This window comes from Choloepus didactylus, chromosome 12 (genome assembly GCF_015220235.1).
Source record: "Choloepus didactylus isolate mChoDid1 chromosome 12, mChoDid1.pri, whole genome shotgun sequence".
Taxonomy (NCBI): Eukaryota; Metazoa; Chordata; class Mammalia; order Pilosa; family Megalonychidae; genus Choloepus; species Choloepus didactylus.
The window spans coordinates 99,431,918-99,454,781 of record NC_051318.1 but is presented as its reverse complement, the minus strand read 5'-3'; the positions used below and the strand labels follow the sequence as shown (position 1 = coordinate 99,454,781).

General features: G+C 38.4%; 1 protein-coding gene across 1 annotated transcript in view; it reads left to right on the top strand.

Annotated features, from left to right (window-relative positions):
* Positions 1-22,864, top strand: part of KPNA3 (karyopherin subunit alpha 3) — a 105,120-nt gene that overhangs the window by 31,753 nt on the left and 50,503 nt on the right. Inside the window, exon 2 of the mRNA XM_037800106.1 lies at positions 15,933-15,977. Coding sequence (XP_037656034.1) covers positions 15,933-15,977 — 45 coding nt within the window. The remainder of the gene's footprint in view (positions 1-15,932; positions 15,978-22,864) is intronic.

Sequence of the window (22,864 nt, the reverse complement as noted above, 5' to 3'; positions counted from 1 at the left end):
TGCTGCTCTGAATATTGGTGTGCAAATATCTGCTTTCAGTTCTTTTGGGTAGTTAGAGGAATTGCCGGGTCATATGGTAATTTTATACCTAGCTCTCTGAGGAACTCCCAGACTGATTTCCAAAGCAGCTGTACCGTTTTACATTCCCACCAGCAATGAATGAGTGTTCTTATTTCTCCACATCCTCTCCAACACTTTTAATTTTCTGTTTTTTGTTTTGTTTTGTTTTAATAGTCAGTCTAGGGGGTATGAAATGGTATCTCATTGTGGTTTTTATTTGCATTTCCGTAATAGACTAATGATGTTGAGCATCTTTTTATATGCTTTTTAGCCGTTTGTATATCCTCTTTGGAGAATACCCATTCAAGTCTTTTACCCATTTTAAAATTGGGTTGCTTGTCTTTTTATTGTTGAGTTGTAGGATTTCTGTATATATTCTGGAGATTAAATCCTATCAAATATGTGATTTCTGAATGTTTTCTGCCATTGAGTAGGTTGTCTTTTCACTTTCGTCATAAAATTCTTTGATGCACAAAAGTTTTTAACACTGATGAGGTCTCATTTGTCTATTTTTTTTCTTTTGTATCTTGTACTTTGGTTGGAGAGTCTGAGAAATCATGCCTAACACAAGATCTTGAAGATGCTTCCCTACATTTTCCTCTAGGACCTGGTTCTTAAATTTATAGTCCTGGTTCTTACATTTTTGTCTTTGATCCATTTTGAGTTAATTTTTAAGTGTGAGGATAGGAGTCCTCCTTCATTCTCTTGGATATTGATATCCAGTTCTCCCAGCACCATTTGTTGAAGAGGCTGTCCTTTCCCAATTGAGTGGGCCTGGCAGCCTTCTCAGAAATTAATTGCCCCTCCCCCCAAAAAAATTAATTGGCCATAGATGTGAGAGTCTCAGTTCTATTCCATACATCTATGTTGCTGTCCTTGTGCCAGTACCATGCTGTTTTGATCACTGTAGCTTTGTAATAAGCTTAAAGTCAGGCAGTGTGAGTCCTCCAACTTTTATTCTTTTTCAAAATGTTTTTGGCCTTATGGAGCCCCTTACTTATCCAAATAAATTTGATTTTTGGCTTTTCCATTTCTGCAAAGTATGCTGTTGGAATTTTGATTGTGGTCGTGTTTAATCTATAAATCATTTTGGGTAGAATTGACATCTTAACAATATTTAGTCTTCTAATTCGTGAGTGCAGAATGTCCTTCCATTTATTTAGATCTTCTTTGATTTCTTTTGACAAAGTTTTGTAGTTTTCTGTGTCTTAAGTCCTTTACATCCTTGGTTAATTTTACTCATAGATATCTGATTTTTTTTGTAATGCAGTTTTATTGAGATATATTCATGTACCATACTGTCCATCCAATTTGTGCAATCAGTAGATTTTGGTGTAATCACAGAGTTGTTCATATATCATCATAATCAATTTTAGCACATTTTCTTTACTCCAAAAAGAAAAACCCATACTGCTTAGCAGTCACTCCTTAATCCCTTATGTAATTTCATTCTCAATAAATTCATTTATATTTGCATTTTATATAAGGTAATCATAAATACTTTCTGCCTGGTTTCTTTCACTTAGCGTACTGCTTTTTAAAATTATTATTTTTATTTAATTGTATTTAATTGTTATTTTCTTTATTAGAGAGATTGTAGGTTTACAGAAATATCATGTAAAAAATACAACATTCCCCATATGTCCCCCTATTGTTGACACTTTGCATTAGTGTGGTACCTTTGTTACCATAAGTGCTGAAAGAATATTAAAACATTACTAACTTTAGTCCACAGTTTATATTAGGTGTATTTCTTCTCTTATACCACCTTATTATTAACACTTTGTAATAGTGTCATACATTTGTTATAATTCATGAAAGCACATTCTTATATTTGTGTTATTAACCACAGTCCATTGTACACAACAGGATTCACTGTATTATACAGGCCCATGTTTTATCTTCTAAGTTTCCTTCTAATAACATACATGACCCAAAACTTCCCCCTTTCAGCCACATTCACCAACATAATCCAGTGCTATTAAATACACTCACAATTAGTATCACTAATGTCCATTTCCAAACATTTGCAATCAATCAAAATAGAAATTCTGCACAAATTAAGCATCAGCTCCTCTTTCTCTACCCCCATTGCATTCCCTGATAACCAGAATATCCAGAATATATAAAGAAACTCTGCAGCTCAACAATAATAAGACAAACAACCCAATTAAAAAATGAGCAAAAATCTTGAATAGACAGTTTTCCAAAGTGGAAATACAGATGGCTAAAAAGCACATGAAAAGATGCTCAACTTCACTAGCTATCAGGGAAATGCAAATCAAAACCACAGTGCTATATCATTTCACACCTACTAGAATAGACACTATTAAACAAATTGAAAACTACAAGTATTGGAGAGGATGTGGAGAAATAGGAACAACTTATTCACTGCCTGTGGGAATGTAAAATGGAACAGCTGCTATGGAAGACAGTTTGGCAATTCCTCAGGAAGCTAAATATTGATTTGTCACATGACCGGGCAATCCTGCTGCTCGGATATATCCAGAAGAACTGAAAGCAGAGATGTGAACAGATCTTTGCACACCATTGGTCATAGTGGCGTTATTCAGAGTTGCCAAAAAGTGGAAACAACTTATGTGTCCATCAATTGATGAACAGATAAGCGAAATGTGGTATATACATTTTGAATATATATATATGGAATAATGGAGTGTTATTCAGCAGTAAGAGGATTGAAATCCTGAAGCATGCCACAACATGGGTGAACATTGAGGACATTATGTTGAGTGAAAAATCAGACACAGAATATCCTTTATCTCTTTATGCATATTTTCCTTCATCTACTTGAATTGTTAGGAGATTTGTTTGAACTTCTTTCTTGAGTTGTTCCAACTTCTGAGTCTTCTCTGAAATTTTAATTTGTTCCCTTGACTGAGCCTCATCTTCCTGTTTCTTAGTATGGCTTTTTTTTTTTCCTGATGTCTAGGCGTTTGATTATCTTGATTAACCCGGAAGGTCTGTTTCTCCCCCTTTTCTAGGGTTTTATTGTTGATTGGCTTTGTGTTAAGGCTCTTCTTTGATGCTTGGTCTAACTTATTCTAGACCTTTAGAGTGGTCTGTGTTTCACTGTTCAGGTTTTCTCAGCTCTTCATCTGATTCTTGTCCGAGATATGTGGTGCCGTTTTTAAGACTGCACTTTTTGTTTAATTGTTTCACTGTCAAGAGAAAGCTTCCTTTCCTCTGTTCCTTTTCCAGAAGTCTTGATCAGATCTGTTTGTTTTTTTATAGAATTTTCTCCCTAGCTCCTGTGATTTGTTTAAATTCTTTCCCTCACTCAATGCCCCCTTTTCCTTATACTTTTTAGTTCTGGGTCCCATCCTGTCTTGTAGCAGCTCAGTCCCTAACCACCCCCCCACCCCCTTTTTTTTCTGTGAGGCTTTTCTGTCTCCAATTGCTTACCCATTAGGGTATCTCTTCCTGGGGACCCAGATGGGGTCAATCCGGAAAGGTCCGTTTTGTGTTTAGGTGGTCCAGCAGACAGTGACTGGATTGAGTGAGCACACCTGCTGCCAACAGTTCTGCTGCAGTCTCTCCCTTTTTTCGCCCACCAGGGGTCCTTTTCTGTGTGGCACTCCTCAGCGGCTTGTGCTCTGCCCTGGACCTCTGTGGACTTGGGTCCCTGCGCCTGCATATGCGTGGGGTTCTAACTCGCTGCTGTGTGTGGCTCTGCAGTCTGCAGCCGTGGCAGGAGGGACCCAGATGTGCTGCCCTGTGTGACTCCCAGGCTGGGTGGGACCTGGTAAAGGGAGGGTCCGAACTGACAGCTCCGGGAGGAAAATCTACCTGCACTCTGACTCAGTGTTTGTGGAGTCCTTCTCCAGTGTCTCATCCTCTAAGTTCTGAAGAAGTGGGGTTTGTCCTTTTTCAGTTGATTTTGAGAGAAAACTTTTCCACAGGGTGTCTTATATTGCCATGTTGATGACACCACTCCAGAATAATCTTTTTCATATCTATAAAAAGTATTGCTGGGGTGGAGGCGGGGCAAGATGGCAGACTGGTGAGCTGTAAGTTTTAGTTACTCCTCCAGGAAAGTAGGTAAAAAGCCAGGAACTGCGTGGACTGGACACCACAGAGCAATCTGTCTTTGGGCATACTTCATACAACACTCATGAAAATGTGGAACTGCTGAGATCAGCGAAATCTGTAAGTTTTTGCGGCCAGGGGACCCGCGCCCCTCCCTGCCAGGCTCAGTCCCGTGGGAGGAGGGGCTGTCAGCTCCGGGAAGGAGAAGGGAGAACTGCAGTGGCTGCTCTTATCGGAAACTCATTCTACTGATTCCAACTCCAACCATAGATAGACTGAGACCAGACACCAGAGACTCTGAGAGCAGCCAGCCCAGCAGAGAGGAGACAGGCATAGAAAAAAAACAACACGAAAAACTCCAAAATAAAAGCAGAGGATTTTTGGAGTTCTGGTGAACACAGAAAGGGGAAGGGCGGAGCTCAGGCCTTGAGGCGCATATGCAAATCCCGAAGCAAAGCTGATCTCTCTGCCCTGTGGACCTTTCCTTAATGGCCCTGGTTGCTTTGTCTCTTAGCATTTCAATAACCCATTAGATCTCTGAGGAGGGCCGTTTTTTTTTTTTGTTTGTTTGTTTGTTTTTTAAATCCTTTTTTCTTTTTCTAAAACAATTACTATAAGAAGCCCAATACAGAAAGCTTCAAAGAATTGCAATTTGGGCACGTCAAGTCAAGACCAGAACTAAGAGAGCTCTGAGACAAAAGGCAATAATCCAGTGGCTGAGAAAATTCACTAAACAACACAACTTCCCAAGAAAAGGGGGGTGTCCGCTCACAGCCACCATCCTGGTGGACAGGAAACACTCCTGCCCATCGCCAGCCCCATAGACCAGAGCTGCCCCAGACAACCCAGTGTGATGGAAGTGCTTCAAATAACAGGCACACACCACAAAACTGGGCGTGGACATTAGCCTTCCCTGCAACCTCAGCTGAATGTCCCAGAGCTGGGAAGGTGGAGCAGTGTGAATTAACAAAGCCCCATTCAGCCATCATTTGAGCAGACTGGGAGCCTCCCCACACAGCCCAGCAGCCCAGAACTGCCCTGGGGGGACGGCACTCACCTGTGACATAGCACAGTCATCCCTCAACAGAGGACCCGGGGTGCACAGCCTGGAAGAGGGGCCCACTTGCAAGTCTCAGGAGCCATATGCCAATACCAAAGACTTGTGGGTCAGTGGCAGAGACAAACTGTGGCAGGACTGAACTGAAGGATTAGACTATTGCAGCAGCTTTAAAACTCTAGGATCATCAGGGAGATTTGATTGTTAGGGCCACCCCCCCTCCCCGACTGCCCAGAAACACGCCCCACATACAGGGCAGGCAACACCAACTACACACGCAAGCTTGGTACACCAATTGGGCCCCACAAGACTCACTCCCCCACTCACCAAAAAGGCTAAGCAGGGGAGAACTGGCTTGTGGAGAACAGGTGGCTCGTGGACGCCACCTGCTGGTTAGTTAGAGAAAGTGTACTCCACGAAGCTGTAGATCTGATAAAGTAGAGATAAGGACTTCAATTGGTCTACAAATCCTAAAAGAACCCTATCAAGTTCAGCAAATGCCACGAGGCCAAAAACAACAGAAAATTATAAAGCATATGAAAAAACCAGACGATATGGATAACCCAAGCCCAAGCACCCAAATCAAAAGACCAGAAGAGACACAGCACCTAGAGCAGCTACTCAAAGAACTAAAGATGAACAATGAGACCATAGTACGGGATATGAAGGAAATCAAGAAGACCCTAGAAGAGCATAAAGAAGACATTGCAAGACTAAATAAAAAAATGGATGATCTTATGGAAATTAAAGAAACTGTTGACCAAATTAAAAAGATTCTGGACACTCATAGTACAAGACTAGAGGAAGTTGAACAACGAATCAGTGACCTGGAAGATGACAGAATGGAAAATGAAAGCATAAAAGAAAGAATGGGGAAAAAAATTGAAAAACTCGAAATGGACCTCAGGGATATGATAGATAATATGAAACGTCCGAATATAAGACTCATTGGTGTCCCAGAAGGGGAAGAAAAGGGTAAAGGTCTAGGAAGAGTATTCAAAGAAATTGTTGGGGAAAACTTCCCAAATCTTCTAAACAACATAAATACACAAATCATAAATGCTCAGCGAACTCCAAATAGAATAAATCCAAATAAACCCACTCCAAGACATATACTGATCACACTGTCAAACACAGAAGAGAAGGAGCAAGTTCTGAAAGCAGCAAGAGAAAAGCAATTCACCACATACAAAGGAAACAGCATAAGACTAAGTAGTGACTACTCAGCAGCCACCATGGAGGCAAGAAGGCAGTGGCACGATATATTTAAAATTCTGAGTGAGAGGAATTTCCAGCCAAGAATACTTTATCCAGCAAAGCTCTCCTTCAAATTTGAGGGAGAGCTTAAATTTTTCACAGACAAAGAAATGCTGAGAGAATTTGCTAACAAGAGACCTGTCCTACTGGAGATACTAAAGGGAGCCCTACAGACAGAGAAACAAAGACAGGACAGAGAGACTTGGAGAAAGGTTCAGTACTAAAGAGATTCGGTATGGGTACAATAAAGGATATTAATAGAGAGAGGGAAAAATATGGCAAACATAAACCAAAGGATAAGATGGCCGATGCAAGAAATGCCTTCACGGTTTTAACGTTGAATGTAAATGGATTAAACTCCCCAATTAAAAGATATAGATTCGCAGAATGGATCAAAAAAAATGAACCATCAATATGTTGCATACAAGAGACTCATCTTAGACACAGGGACACAAAGAAACTGAAAGTGAAAGGATGGAAAAAAATATTTCATGCAAGCTACAGCCAAAAGAAAGCAGGTGTAGCAATATTAATCTCAGATAAAATAGACTTCAAATGCAGGGATGTTTTGAGAGACAAAGAAGGCCACTACATACTAATAAAAGGGGCAATTCAGCAAGAAGAAATAACAATCGTAAATGTCTATGCACCCAATCAAGGTGCCACAAAATACATGAGAGAAACACTGGCAAAACTAAAGGAAGCAATTGATGTTTCCACAATAATTGTGGGAGACTTCAACACATCACTCTCTCCTATACATAGATCAACCAGACAGAAGACCAATAAGGAAATTGAAAACCTAAACAATCTGATAAATGAATTAGATTTAACAGACATCTACAGGACATTACATCCCAAATCACCAGGATACACATACTTTTCTAGTGCTCACGGAACTTTCTCCAGAATAGATCATATGCTGGGACATAAAACAAGCCTCAATAAATTTAAAAAGATTGAAATTATTCAAAGCACATTCTCTGACCACAATGGAATACAATTAGAAGTCAATAACCATCAGAGACTTAGAAAATTCACAAATACCTGGAGGTTAAACAACACACTCCTAAACAATCAGTGGATTAAAGAAGAAATAGCAAGAGAAATTGCTAAATATATAGAGACGAATGAAAATGAGAACACAACATACCAAAACCTATGGGACGCAGCAAAAGCAGTGCTAAGGGGGGAATTTATACCACTAAACGCATATATTAAAAAGGAAGAAAGAGCCAAAATCAAAGAACTAATGGATCAACTGAAGAAGCTAGAAAATGAACAGCAAACCAATCCTAATCCAAGTACAAGAAAAGAAATAACAAGGATTAAAGCAGAAATAAATGACATAGAGAACAAAAAAACAATAGAAAGGATAAATATCACCAAAAGTTGGTTCTTTGAGAAGATCAACAAGATTGACAAGCCCCTAGCTAGACTGACAAAATCAAAAAGAGAGAAGACCCATATAAACAAAATAATGAATGAAAAAGGTGACATAACTGCAGATCCTGAAGAAATTAAAAAAATTATAAGAGGATATTATGAACAACTGTATGGCAACAAACTGGGTAATGTAGAAGAAATGGACAATTTCCTGGAAACATATGAACAACCTAGACTGACCAGAGAAGAAATAGAAGACCTCAACCAACCCATCACAAGCAAAGAGATCCAATCAGTCATCAAAAATCTTCCCACAAATAAATGCCCAGGGCCAGATGGCTTCACAGGGGAATTCTACCAAACTTTCCAGAAAGAACTGACACCAATCTTACTCAAACTCTTTCAAAACATTGAAAAAAATGGAACACTACCTAACTCATTTTATGAAGCTAACATCAATCTAATACCAAAACCAGGCAAAGATGCTACAAAAAAGGAAAACTACCGGCCAATCTCCCTAATGAATATAGATGCAAAAATCCTCAACAAAATACTTGCAAATCGAATCCAAAGACACATTAAAAAAATCATACACCATGACCAAGTGGGGTTCATTCCAGGCATGCAAGGATGGTTCAACATAAGAAAAACAATCAATGTATTACAACACATTAACAAGTCAAAAGGGAAAAATCAATTGATCATCTCAATAGATGCTGAAAAAGCATTTGACAAAATCCAACATCCCTTTTTGATAAAAACACTTCAAATGGTAGGAATTGAAGGAAACTTCCTCAACATGATAAAGAGCATATATGAAAAACCCACAGCCAGCATAGTACTCAATGGTGAGAGACTGAAAGCCTTCCCTCTAAGATCAGGAACAAGACAAGGATGCCCGCTGTCACCACTGTTATTCAGCATTGTGCTGGAAGTGCTAGCCAGGGCAATCCGGCAAGACAAAGAAATAAAAGGCATCCAAATTGGAAGAGAAGAAGTAAAACTGTCATTGTTTGCAGATGATATGATCTTATATCTAGAAAACCCTGAGAAATCAACGATACAGCTACTAGAGCTAATAAATTTAGCAAAGTAGCGGGATACAAGATTAATGCACATAAGTCAGTAATGTTTCTATATGCTAGAAATGAACAAACTGAAGAGATACTCAAGAAAAAGATACCATTTTCAATAGCAACTAAAAAAATCAAGTACCTAGGAATAAACTTAACCAAAGATGTAAAAGACCTATACAAAGAAAACTACATAACTCTACTAAAAGAAATAGAAGGGGACCTTAAAAGATGGAAAAATATTCCATGTTCATGGATAGGAAGGCTAAATGTCATTAAGATGTCAATTCTACCCAAACTCATCTACAGATTCAATGCAGTCCCAATCAAAATTCCAACAACCTACTTTGCAGAATTGGAAAAGCTAGTTATCAAATTTATTTGGAAAGGGAAGATGCCTCGAATTGCTAAAGACACTCTAAAAAAGAAAAACGAAGTGGGAGGACTTATACTCCCTGACTTTGAAGCTTATTATAAAGCCACAGTTGCCAAAACAGCATGGTACTGGCACAAAGATAGACATATAGATCAATGGAATCGAATTGAGAATTCAGAGATAGACCCTCAGATCTATGGCCGACTGATCTTTGATAAGGCCCCCAAAGTCACCGAACTGAACCATAATGGTCTTTTCAACAAATGGGGCTGGGAGAGTTGGATATCCATATCCAAAAGAATGAAAGAGGACCCCTACCTCACCCCCTACACAAAAATTAACTCAAAATGGACCAAAGATCTCAATATAAAAGAAAGTACCATAAAACTCCTAGAAGATAATGTAGGAAAACATCTTCAAGACCTTGTATTAGGCGGCCACTTCCTAGACTTTACACCCAAAGCACAAGCAACAAAAGAGAAAATAGATAAATGGGAACTCCTCAAGCTTAGAAGTTTCTGCACCTCAAAGGAATTTCTCAAAAAGGTAAAGAGGCAGCCAACTCAATGGGAAAAAATTTTTGGAAACCATGTATCTGACAAAAGACTGATATCTTGCATATACAAAGAAATCCTACAACTCAATGACAATAGTACAGACAGCCCAATTATAAAATGGGCAAAAGATATGAAAAGACAGTTCTCTGAAGAGCAAATACAAATGGCCAAGAAACACATGAAAAAATGTTCAGCTTCACTAGCTATTAGAGAGATGCAAATTAAGACCACAATGAGATACCATCTAACACCGGTTAGAATGGCTGCCGTTAAACAAACAGGAAACTACAAATGCTGGAGGGGATGTGGAGAAATTGGAACTCTTATTCATTGTTGGTGGGACTGTATAATGGTTCAGCCACTCTGGAAGTCAGTCTGGCAGTTCCTTAGAAAACTAGATATAGAGCTACCATTCGATCCAGCGATTGCACTTCTCGGTATATACCCGGAAGATCGGAAAGCAGTGACACGAACAGATATCTGCACACCAATGTTCATAGCAGCATTATTCACAATTGCCAAGAGATGGAAACAACCCAAATGTCCTTCAACAGATGAGTGGATAAATAAAATGTATATACACACGATGGAATACTACGCGGCAGTAAGAAGGAACGATCTGGTGAAACATATGACAACATGGATGAACCTTGAAGACATAATGCTGAGCGAAATAAGCCAGGCACAAAAAGAGAAATATTATATGCTACCACTAACGTGAACTTTGAAAAATGTAAAACAAATGGTTTATAATGTATAATGTAGGGGAACTAGCAGTAGAGAGCAATTAAGGAAGGGGGAACAATAATCCAAGAAGAACAGATAAGCTATTTAACGTTCTGGGGATGCCCAGAAATGACTATGGTCTGTTAATTTCTGATGGATGTAGTAGGAACAAGTTCACTGAAATGTTGCTATATTATGTAACTTTCTTGGGGTAAAGTAGGAACATGTTGGAAGTTAAGCAGTTATCTTAGGTTAGTTGTCTTTTTCTTACTCCCTTGTTATGGTCTCTTTGAAATGTTCTTTTATTGTATGTTTGTTTTCTTTTTAACTTTTTTTTTCATACAGTTGATTTAAAAAAGAAGGGAAAGTTAAAAAAAAAAAAAGAAAGAAAAAAGACAAACAAGGAAAAAAAAAAAAAAGATGTAGTGCCCCCTTGAGGAGCCTGTGGAGAATGCAGGGGTATTCGCCTACCCCACCTCCATGGTTGCTAACATGACCACAGACATAGGGGACTGGTGGTTTGATGGGTTGAGCCCTCTACCATAAGTTTTACCCTTGGGAAGACGGTTGCTGCAAAGGAGAGGCTAGGCCTCCCTGTATTTGTGCCTAAGAGTCTCCTCCTGAATGCCTCTTTGTTGCTCAGATGTGGCCCTCTCTCTCTGGCTAAGCCAACTTGAAAGGTGAAATCACTGCCCTCCCCCCTACATGGGATCAGACACCCAGGGAAGTGAATCTCCCTGGCAACGTGGAATATGACTCCCGGGGAGGAATGTAGACCCGGCATCGTGGGATGGAGAACATCTTCTTGACCAAAAGGGGGATGTGAAAGGAAATGAAATAAGCTTCAGTGGCAGAGAGATTCCAAAACGAGCCGAGAGATCACTCTGGTGGGCACTCTTACGCACACTTTAGACAACCTTTTTTAGGTTCTAAAGAATTGGGGTAGCTGGTGGTGGATACCTGAAACTATTAAACTACAACCCAGAACCCATGAATCTCGAAGACAGTTGTATAAAAATGTAGCTTATGAGGGGTGACAAGGGGATTGGGAAAGCCATAAGGACCAAACTCCACTTTGTCTAGTTTATGGATGGATGTGTAGAAAAGTAGGGGAAGGAAACAAACAGACAAAGGTACCCAGTGTTCTTTTTTACTTCAATTGCTCTTTTTCACTCTAATTATTATTCTTGTTATTTTTGTGTGTGTGCTAATGAAGGTGTCAGGGATTGATTTAGGTGATGAATGTACAACTATGTAATGGTACTGTAAACAATCGAAAGTACAATTTGTTTTGTATGACTGCGTGGTATGTGAATATATCTCAATAAAATGATGATAAAAAAAAAAAAAAAGTATTGCTGGGATTTTGAGAGGAATTGTGTTAAACCTGTATATCGATTTGGGGAGAATTCACATCCTTGCTGAGTTGAACCTACCAATCCATGAATATAGTGTGTGTCCCCATTTATTTAGATCTTTGATTGTTTCATTAGTATTATGTACTGCTCACTATACAAGTCCTGTACATGTATTGTTAGATTCACACCTAAACATTTAATTTTTTTAATTCATTTTATTGAGGTATATTCACATACCATGCAGTCATACAAAACAAAGTGTACATTTGATTGTTCACAGTACTATTACATAGTTGTGCATTCATCACCAAAATCAATCCCTGACACCTTCATTACCACCCACACAAAAATAACAAGAAAAAAAATTAAAGTGAAAAGGAGCAATTAAAGTAAAAAAGAACACTGGGTGCCTTTGTTTGTTTTCCTTCCCACATTTTTCTACTCATCCATCCGTAAACTAGACAAAGGGCAGTGTGGTCCATATGGCTTTCCTGATCAGATTGTCACCCCTCATAAGCTACATTTTTATACAATTGTCTTCAAGATTCATGGGTTCTGGGTTGTAGTTTGATAGTTTCAGGTATTTACTGCTAGCTATTCCAATTCGTTAGAACCTAAAAAGGGTTATCTATATAGTGCGTAAGAGTGCCCACCAGTGACCTCTTGGCTCCTTTTGGAATCTCTCTGCCACTGAAGCTTATTTCATTTCCTTTCACATCCCCCTTTTGGTCAAGAAGATGTTCCCCATCCCATGATGCAGGGTCTAGATTCCTCCCCAGGAGTCATATTCCACATTGCCAGGGAGATTCACTCCCCTGGGTGTCTGATCCCACGTAGGGGGAGGGCAGTGATTTCACCTTTCAAGTTGGCTTAGCTAGAGAGAGAGGGCCACATCTGAGCAACCGAGAGGCATTCGGGAGGAGGCTCTTAGGCACAATTATGGGCAGGCCTAGCCTCTCCTTTGCAGCAACTGTCTTCCCAAGGGCAAGTCAGCATTTAATTTTTTAAGAGATATAAATGATACTCTATTTTCAATTTGTGTCCATGTATTAAAGGCTAGTATTCTAGTTTGCTAATGCTGCCAGAATGCAAAACACTAGAGATGGATTGGCTTTTATAAAACAGGTTTATTTGGTTACACAGTTACAGTCTTAAGGCCATAAAGTGTCCAAGGTAACACATCAACATTCGGTACCTTCACTGGAGGATGGCCGATGGTGTCCGGAAAACCTCTGTTAGCTGGAAAGGCACATGGCAGGCGTCTGCTCCAAGTTCTGGTTTCAAAATGGCTTTCTACCAGGACATTCCTCTCTAGGCCTCAGCTCCTCTTCAAAATGTCACTTTCAGTTGCTTTTGGGGCATTTGTCATCTCTTAGCTTCTCCAGAGCAAGAGTCTGCTTTCAGCAGCCATTGTCAACTGTCTCTCATCTGCAGCTCCTTCTCAGCTCATGTGCGTTCTTTTTTTTTTTTAATTAAATTCAGTTTTATTGAAATACATTCACACACCATACAATCATCCATGATATACAATCCACTGTCCACAGTATGATAACGTAGTTATGCGTTCATCACCACAATCTATCTCTGAACATTTTCCTTGCATCAGAAAGAACCAGAACAAGAATAAAATATAAAAGTGAAAAAAGAACACCCAAATCATCCCCCCATCCCACCCCATTTGTCCTTTAGTTTTTACCCCCATTTTTGTACTCATCCATACACTAGATAAAGGGGGTGTGATCCACAAGGTCTTCACAATCACACTGTCACCCCTTGTAATCTACATTATTATATAATTGTCTTCAGGAGTCCAGACTGCTGGGTTGGAGTTTGGTAGTTTCAGGTATTTACTTCTAGCTATTCCAATACATTAAAACCTAAGAGGTGTTATCTATATAGTGCATAAGAATGTCCACCAGAGTGACCTCTCGACTCCATTTGAAATCTCTCAGCCACTGAAACTATTTCATCTCATTTTGCATCCCCCTTTTGGTCAAGAAGATACTCTCAGTCCCACGATGCCGGGTCCACATTCATCCCCAGGAGTCATATTCTGCATTGCCAGGGAGTTTTACACCCCTGGGAGTCGGGTCCCACGTAGGGAGGAGGGCAGCGAGTTCACCTGTCGAGATGGCTCAGTTAGAGAGAGAGAGAGGGCCACATCAGAGCAACAAAGAGGTACTCAGGGGGAGACTCTTAGGCACCATTACATGCAAGTTTAGACTCTCCTTTGTGGTAATGAGCTTCATAAGGGCAAGTCCCATGCTCGAGGGCTCAGCGCATCAAACCGCCAGTCCCAATGTTTGTGACAACATCAACACCAGTCCAGGTGAGGATGTCCAACACATCCGCACCTTCCCCCAGATCCTCGGGGCTGGGGAGGGGGAGGCTGTAAATATATTTTTTATTATCTGCCCAAATTACTCTGGGATGTGTCACTATTCCACTCCAACCTATACTAACCTACCATATCTCACTTCCTATTCAAAGTTCCATGCAATTGTGGTGTTTGAACAAATTGACTGTAGAGTTGTACCGTTTAGAAAATTTAGATCCTGTACCAAATATGTATCTATTCCCTTGGTCTCATATGGAAGTTTAAGTTTTAAAACACAATCAGTTTCAACCTTTACCCTTTGGCCTGGCTTGCCCTGGTCTTAACCAGACCTGCTTCATTCATATCACTAATTGAAGTCTGGGCTCTTTTTCAGCTTTTTTTTTTTTTTTTTTGACAGTGGCTGTATGTCATGTGCTTGCTTCAAAGTGTCCCTCTTGGCTGTTGCAAGTTCGCTCCTATCTGAGCTTATATAGTGCACCAGTAAACTAATCAAGGCCCATGCTGAATGGGCGAGGCCACACCTCCATGGAAATTATGTAGTGAAAGATCTTGCCCACAGTTGAGTAATCATATCTCCACGGAAACAGCCAATCAAACGTCTCCAACCCAGTCAACACCAATATGTTTCCTGCCCACACAAGGCTGCATCAAAGATAATGACTTGCTGATACTATGAGAGTTTTGTAGTTGGCAGTTTATCCAGACCTTGCTTGTAGGGATACCTTGTCACCATTCTTGTTGTAGATTTTGTGTGTGGGGTTTGGTTTGGCTATCTGGGTGAGTCTTTCTTTTGTGGGGCAGGAGCTGCAAGAGATTAAAACATTCATTGAGATTTTATTCAAGAGAATGACAACACAGGTTTGCATTTAAAAGAGAATCCTCTGACTGCTATGTGGAAAATTGACTGAGTGGATGTAAGGAGACTGGGAAGGATGCTGTCGTAGTGGTCCAGCTGAGTGATGGTGGCTTGGTCTAGAAGAGTGGCAATAGAATTAGGGGGTTCTGTAGACTTTGGTGACTTGATGGATACTGGAGGGTGAGTGAGTGAGTAGACATGAATGACTTCCAGGATTGGGGCTTTTGCCACATTTGATGGTTGTAGTTTCCCGATATTGGGAATATTTATGGAAGAGTAGCTGTTATTTTTGGAAGAATATGGGGTAGCTAATAGAATGAGTAGGGACACTGGAGAACTGGGATCAGAGCAAGTGTAGGATATAGGCATAATTCACTGTCTTGTCTCCTTTGGAATCTGATGTACTTTTTTCTTTTCTTTCCACCTTGCTCAAGATTCTGAGTTAAGGGGGAGAGAGTTCAGTTTACGTAGTTTGGGTCCCATGTCCTGCTTAGGAGAGAGCAAGACACTTTAATAGGAGGCTCCGTAAATACTGTGCATGATGGGGAAGATAGGATTCCCCAAAGAAACCGGGTGCAGTTAGGAAAGGGGAGTGGAGCCTACGCAGCTAAATGACACCTCTAACGCTCCACAAAATCAAGCAGCATATGTCACTAAAATAGACAGGATTTTGGCTTTTTAACCTCATTTAAAGTCTAAAACTGATCTAAAACTGATCAGTCCTGAGTCATGAAGATTAAATCTACTTCTAAAAATTTTTTAAATCTTAAATGCCTGAGGACTTTATTTATTAGAAATATCAATGTTTAGGTATTTATGTAATACTTATTTTTCTTTCTAGACAATGCGAAGACACAGAAATGAAGTGACAGTTGAACTGCGAAAGGTAAGGGTGATTCACATTTTTTAAAAACATGGTTAGATATTTCTGATGTTAAAATTCTGAAGAATTTGAAAAATAACAATACTATGGCATATTAGTGCTCATCCCTAAACCATATGCATAAAAGTACACGTTTAAACAGTTTATAATGGTATATACTCATAATTATAAAAGCCATCATTTATTGAGGTACTAAGCGCTATGTGGAGTACTTTGTAATCATTGAAACTCCTTTTTTCATAATATCCTCATTCTTTGGGCTGTGTGCTAGCCAGGGTTCTTCCCTTCTCCCCCACGTGAAAGTTATACATGCTTGTTACAGATATTTTAGAAATATAAATAAAAGTAGAAAAACCTTATATCTTACCAGCTGAATGCAACTGCTATTAAAATTTGAAGCAAATGTTTAAATTGACAATCAAGGAGATACACATAAAGAATTCTGTCGCTCTTCGTGTACATTTTAAAAAAAATAGATTTGAAATGTACTCCCAAATCCTGTGTTTGTTGTAGGGGGCTTTCTCCTTTTCCTCATGTAGTTCAATCCAGTCCTATATTAAAATCCATAGAATTTTATGAAGTACCCATATGGTTTGCCAGAGGCTCATTTTAAATCTGTGCACATGACCTTCATGAAAAATTTATTTATTCAACTAAGCATCAATATTTGAGCAACTATCTCAAGGAGTTGGACATTATATAAATAATCACTCAACCAGATATACCTTTACAAATCATGATTAATGCTATTTAGGAAATAGAGAGCTATGAAAGTTAATATAAGGTGAGGTGTGTTTTTAAATTGGGGGTTCAAAGGTGATTTTGTCTGAAGAAATAACATTCAGCTGAAACTTTAAGGGTGAATTGAAATTAGCTTATCTTTTTTAAGTAGGTTTTGAATTTCTGCCTGACATTGATGTCATGCTCACTGTTATAGTATTGTAGGTCCTGGAAGCCATTCTCCTGTACTCCTCCTTCCCAGTTTTTATTAAATTTGAAAAATACTGGCTAATTCCAATGTCTTTCAACTCTTTGACTTCCTTACGGACACTTACAGCTTAACCACAGTGATTCAGGCAATCATATTTACAAGTTTTTTCAGATCTTCCAGTCCTGTGGACCAGAGAAGTGTACTAAGCCTAAACGTAGAAAAGTGAGTAAGGATGCCAATCTTAGCACTTTGGATTTATCTTTGTTTTTTCTTTTTAGCTTTTTGTTGACATATAACATACTTGCAAAAAAAATTCACACATATTAAGTGAACGAATTGATGAGTCTCACAAAGTAAACACATTTGTATAACCAGCTCCTAGATCAAGAAAGGTAACATCACTTGCACTCCAGAACCCACCCCCCTCCATTCAGTTACCGTTATTCTGACTTCTAACATCCTAGATTAGTTCTGACTGTTTTGAACTTTACATAAATAGAATATGGTTTGTATCCTTTTGTGTCTGGCTTATTCTCTTTAATAGAGACAATGAGTAAAATTGGAATTAAGTAATTATTTGTTTACTATCATTATGTTAACATTGCATCATCTATTCTCAGATGTGGGTCTTTGTTTTCCCTTTATAATTGCTAACTTTACCTTTTTTTGGTACTGGTATTATATTCAGAAGCCTCTTCTTGTTTTAAGCTTTTTAACCCTTCTAATATGCTTATAAATCTAAGCTATTCATTTATATTTATCTTTGATATTGTGTTCCTCCTACTATAGTTCATTTATAGAATTAAAAATTCTTGCTTGTCAGAGTACATCTTTTTTAACATTCTCTTTGGTTACCTTTGGAAACATTTTTTCCTTCCCTTCTCTTTCCTTCCCTTCCTTGTTATTTCCAACTTGTAGGATGAAATTCTTGAAAATTCTTATAAGAGGACAGAAAATGAAAATTTAAAATATCTCATGCAATTCCTTATTTCACACCAGAATTCCCTGAGTAAACAGTGTAAGGTGAACTCTGTAACAAAGCCTAAACTTCAGAGAAAACTTAACTGATTTTGATGTGACTAGAAGATTCCTCCACTCTGTGGTCAGAGTGTCTGCTCTGATTCCAGTCTTGCCCTATAGCTCCATTGAGGAGAAAATCCTGGTGTTACTTACTGACATTGAGATTCTTGAAAATACAAGAGAGCTAGCCCCAGAACTTGATAGATGAGCTGTACCCTTTTGAGAAACTGAATTAATGGATGTCTTGCACCAGTTGGGTAACTCACTTCACCCCATGGGAAGTTGCTTTGAGTATTTCATTTTCTATTAGATTGCAAGCTTCTAAGATGAAGGTAATAACCATATTCTCTTCCTACTCCCCTATGCTCCCATGTCTTTCCTGCATCTCATCCCAAAATGCCTATCAAATTCTGGACATGTACTTGGTACTTGTTACATTCTGGTTTTCAAGAATTATATTAAATTATCATTGTGAAGAGTATCTTAAAATTTATACTGATACTTAAATATTTATTGGAGTTTTGAGTAAAAATACTTTACATATATATAGCAGTGCTACTCAAAATTCTTGGTCTGTGAAAAGGTAGGAAGCTTATGCCAAAATGTAAATCAAAGCACTGCTTCCTTTATCAAAAAAGTCTTTCTACCAAAATATTTAAATATGTATATGCACACATACAAATTGAACTAAGCAGTATAGTTAGTTGTTATTCATATGTTCTGTTTCACTGGCCTCTGACTCCTTTTGTTTGCATTCTTCTGCCTGCTTTCACCTCCTTGGTCTCTTAACTTCCCTTTTGAATTAGGCCCTTATGCATCAACGCTTCTGTAGAGCCCTGCACTTTTTGTTTTATATCACATTGTAACTATAGGAATTAAGTAACTTGCCTAAGGTCACACAAAGCTTAGCTCTTAATCATTACACAGTGCTGCCTCTCAGTGTAAATGTTTGTTGAGTAAATAATGTTTCGTGAGTTGAAAATAGTCCAAAACCTTTGTTAACCTTAGTCAGCTTTGGTACATAATATTAACTTGATATTATTTCCTTCTTGATGATTGATCAGAGTCACATGCCAAAGAAAATAAAATACTTTATTATTATTAGACTAGAATTTCTCAAAATTTAATCTGAGTAGCACTAAATCTCTTTGGAAGCCTGTTAAAAATGAGGATGGACCAATTGCATTCCTGTGTTTGAAAAAAAGAATCCAGCATAGCATTACAGCACAGGACCATCCACCTATGACAGATAGCTGCTTTATCAGCATGGTTGTGGGCCAGCTTCGGGGCATTGAAGACCCCACCGTGGGTCTTCCCATTAAAGAACATCAGCGGTGGTTGGGTTTGCACCAAGGACGTGTTCAGGCTTGCCCTGCACAACTTTGGCTGACCACCTCGCAGCCAGGCACCCATGCTGTTTCCTCTTTCCTTCTCTCCCTGATATTATTCATACTCCTCCAGATGCTCCAAATATCATACACAAACAATCAGGGCCATGATGCCACCGAGGTGTCGTACCTGATGGTTGGATGCTAGACTAGTTGCATCTGACAAGAGAAGTTTGTGAAGTACTGGCGCATGCCTTGTAAAGAATTAAGTAATACAAAAGGTTTTGTTTTGTTTTCTTTTGTTTTAATCTACCAACAAGTTGCTGTAGTAACTCAAAGAAGTAAAGGAGAAAGCAGCTCTGTCACTGCCCAGATATTGATTTGTTCAGATGTAAAATAAAGATTGTGATTTTTCAGAAACTTAAACTTGATAAGGATTTAAAATAATTAGGCTATTGCTGGATAAAAACATTTAATTACTTATTACAGGGCAAAATGGGGCTGATAAATGTGAATATTTCATTAAAGTTATAGGAAGTGATTGCTGTCTTGTTCCACAAATGCAGGATGGAAAGAGAAGTTTGAGAATGAAAAAGAAATACCTGAATACTTATAAAATTTGTTAACTCAGGAAATAATAGGTTGAACCATAAGAAATTGCCAGTTAACCATTTCAGACCTACAAATTACCAATACCATATGGATCAACCCAATAGCACAATTTGAAACCAGAAGATCTGTAAAGAATTAGAAAAATACAGACATGAATAATAAATTAAGAATGGATATTTAAAGAACTCAAGAAGTAGATTTAATCAGTTTGATGTTTGGTGATAGGTAGTATTGAAACCAGGCTAGTTTCCATATCCCTTTAGCTCCTTGCCCACTGAGAAAAGCAAAGTACACCCTTTTTGAATGCTGAATTTATTGTAGTAAGTCTCCTGGAGGGTAAAAATCGCTATGGTTTCAAGCAAAGGGACAAGTTAAGTTATTGGTTTTGGTGCAGCCGACTTTAATGATTAATCAAATCACCAGAAATCTGCCCAGGGATTATCTTTCTTTGTCTTGTGCATATTTTTCTTAAAACTAAAGTATTGTTTTCATGCCCTAGGATCTTTTGACCTGTTACAGTGTTTTCAATTCAAAGGTAATATAGCAGAGGTTAATAATCTAACAATAAAAGGAACAATTTGCAAAGAAGACGTAACACTAAACTTTTCTATGCATAATAACCTATGCTCAAAATATATGAAGTAAAAATTGGTAAAATTACAAGGGGAAATTTATGGAAGACAGTCTTCATCTCAGTAATAAATAGATTAAACAGAAATAGGAATTAGGTGTTAGACAATTTAAACAACTTAATTAACTTCTGTCTGATGAAAACATGTAGAACCTCATGCATATTTTTTCATTGTTTTTTGTGATAGTATGAAGATGTAGTTTTCAAACTATCCACTGAGGTGTCACAGCAAACTATCAAAGTTTATTCTAAAAATTTGAGAGAAACACAGTGACGTTTCACATCTTTCATACACCACAAAACTATTAGATCTTGAGGAAGTGCGCAGTTGGAACATTAGATCACACTGCATTTAGTAAATTCTTTCAGTTTATGTGTTTTTTTTTCAAGTGACTATTTTATTAAGTTGTTAATAAAGGAAATTGTTAGGTATCTCCTTTGGCCTATACCATGAACTGGGAAGGTTTGGGAACTTCTGATATAAAGCAAATGTCAACTCAGCACATTTCAGAATGTTGTACAGACCATATTCTCTGACCAGAATGTGATTAAATTAGAAATCAATGAATAAGGCAATCACAAAAATCCAATGGTTCTGGAAAACTTAAGCCACTTCTGAATACCTCAAGTATCAAAAGAAATCCTAATGGAAGGTAGGAATACCTGGAAATATACAATAGGGGAGAACCTGTGGAATGCAGTTGAAATGTACTTCATGAAAGAAATTAATACCATTAAATTCTATATTTAATACTATAAAATATTATAAAAAGCTAACTGTTGAAAATTAATGAACTAAGTATTCAATTCCAGAAGTTACAGAAAAATCTTAAGTGTAAACGGAAAGAGATAGAAATCAAAGATAGAGCAAAGTTATCAACTTTGTTCTTTGAAAAACCCATAGAATAAGCTTCTGGCAAGATTTTATCAAGAAGTAGAGAGAAGGAAGAAATAATCAACAGTAGGAATTATAGAGGACACACTAATTTAATATTGCATAAATTTTTTTCCTTTATTAAGGAAGTTTTGGGTTTACAGAACAATCATGCATAAAATACAGGCTTCTCATATACCACCCCACCACCAACACCTTGCATTGATGTGGAATATTTGTTACCATTGACGGTAGCATATTTTTATAATTGTACTATTAATTAAAGTCTAGGGTTTAACTTAGGGTTCAGTGTGTAGTGTAATTCCATGGATTTTTTAAAAATTATTCTATTACCGTATATACAATCTGATACTTCCCTTTTTAATCATATTCAGTTATATATTTCAGTGCTATTAATTGTGTTCATGATGTTGTACTGCCATCACCACCATCCATTGCCAGAAACATTTCCATCATACCAAATAGAAACCCTGTACATTTTAAGCCTTAACTTCCCATTCCCCATCTTCTCTTCCCTGCCCCCACCCCCTGGTAACCTATATTCTAGATTCTGGACTTTATGAGTTTGCTTATTCTAATTGTTTTAAATCAGTGTGAGATCATACAATATTTGTCCTTTGGTGTCTAGTTTATTTGACCCAACATTATGACTTCAAGGTTCATCCGTGTTTTCCCATATATCAAGACTTCATTCCTTTTTATGACTGAATAATACTCCATTGTATGTATATACCATATTTTATTTATCCATTCATCAGTTGATGGGTTTCTTTCATCTTTTGGGAATTGTGAATAATGCCGTTGTGATTATCGGTTGTGCTGGTTTGAATCTGTTATATCCCCCACAAAAGCCATGTTCTTTATGCATTCTTGTGGGGCAGATGTTTTAGTCTTTTAATTAGGGTGGGACCTTTTGATTAGATTGTTTCTATGGAGGTGTGACTCTACCCATTCAGGGTGGGTCTTGATTAGTTTATTGGAATCCTTTAAGAGAGCCTATGGAGAGAAGGAGCTCAAAGCTGAGACATTTTGGAGAGAAGCTAAGATATGTAACCCAGAGTTTGCCCCCAGGAGAAGCTAAGAGCCGACACAGACCTAGACGCTTGGAGATGTAGACAGAAGGACATTTGGAGATGCTACGCTAAGAGATGAAGCCCAGAGTTTGCCCCGGAGAAGCTAAGAGAGGACTCCTAGACAATTAGAGACACACACCCTGGGAGAACAAGCAAGGATGCACAGGAGCTGAGAGAGAGAAGCTAGGAGAGACAGAAGCCCAGAGACATGTTGGAGAAAGCCATTTTGAAACCAGAACCTGGGAGCAAAGGATCAGCAGACGCCTGCCATGTGCCTTCCCAGCTGACAGAGGTGTTCCGGGTGCCATTGGCCTTTCTTCAGCGAAGGTGTCCTCTTATTGATGCCATAGTTTGGACACTTTTATGGCCTTAGAACTTTAAATTTGTAACCTAATAAATC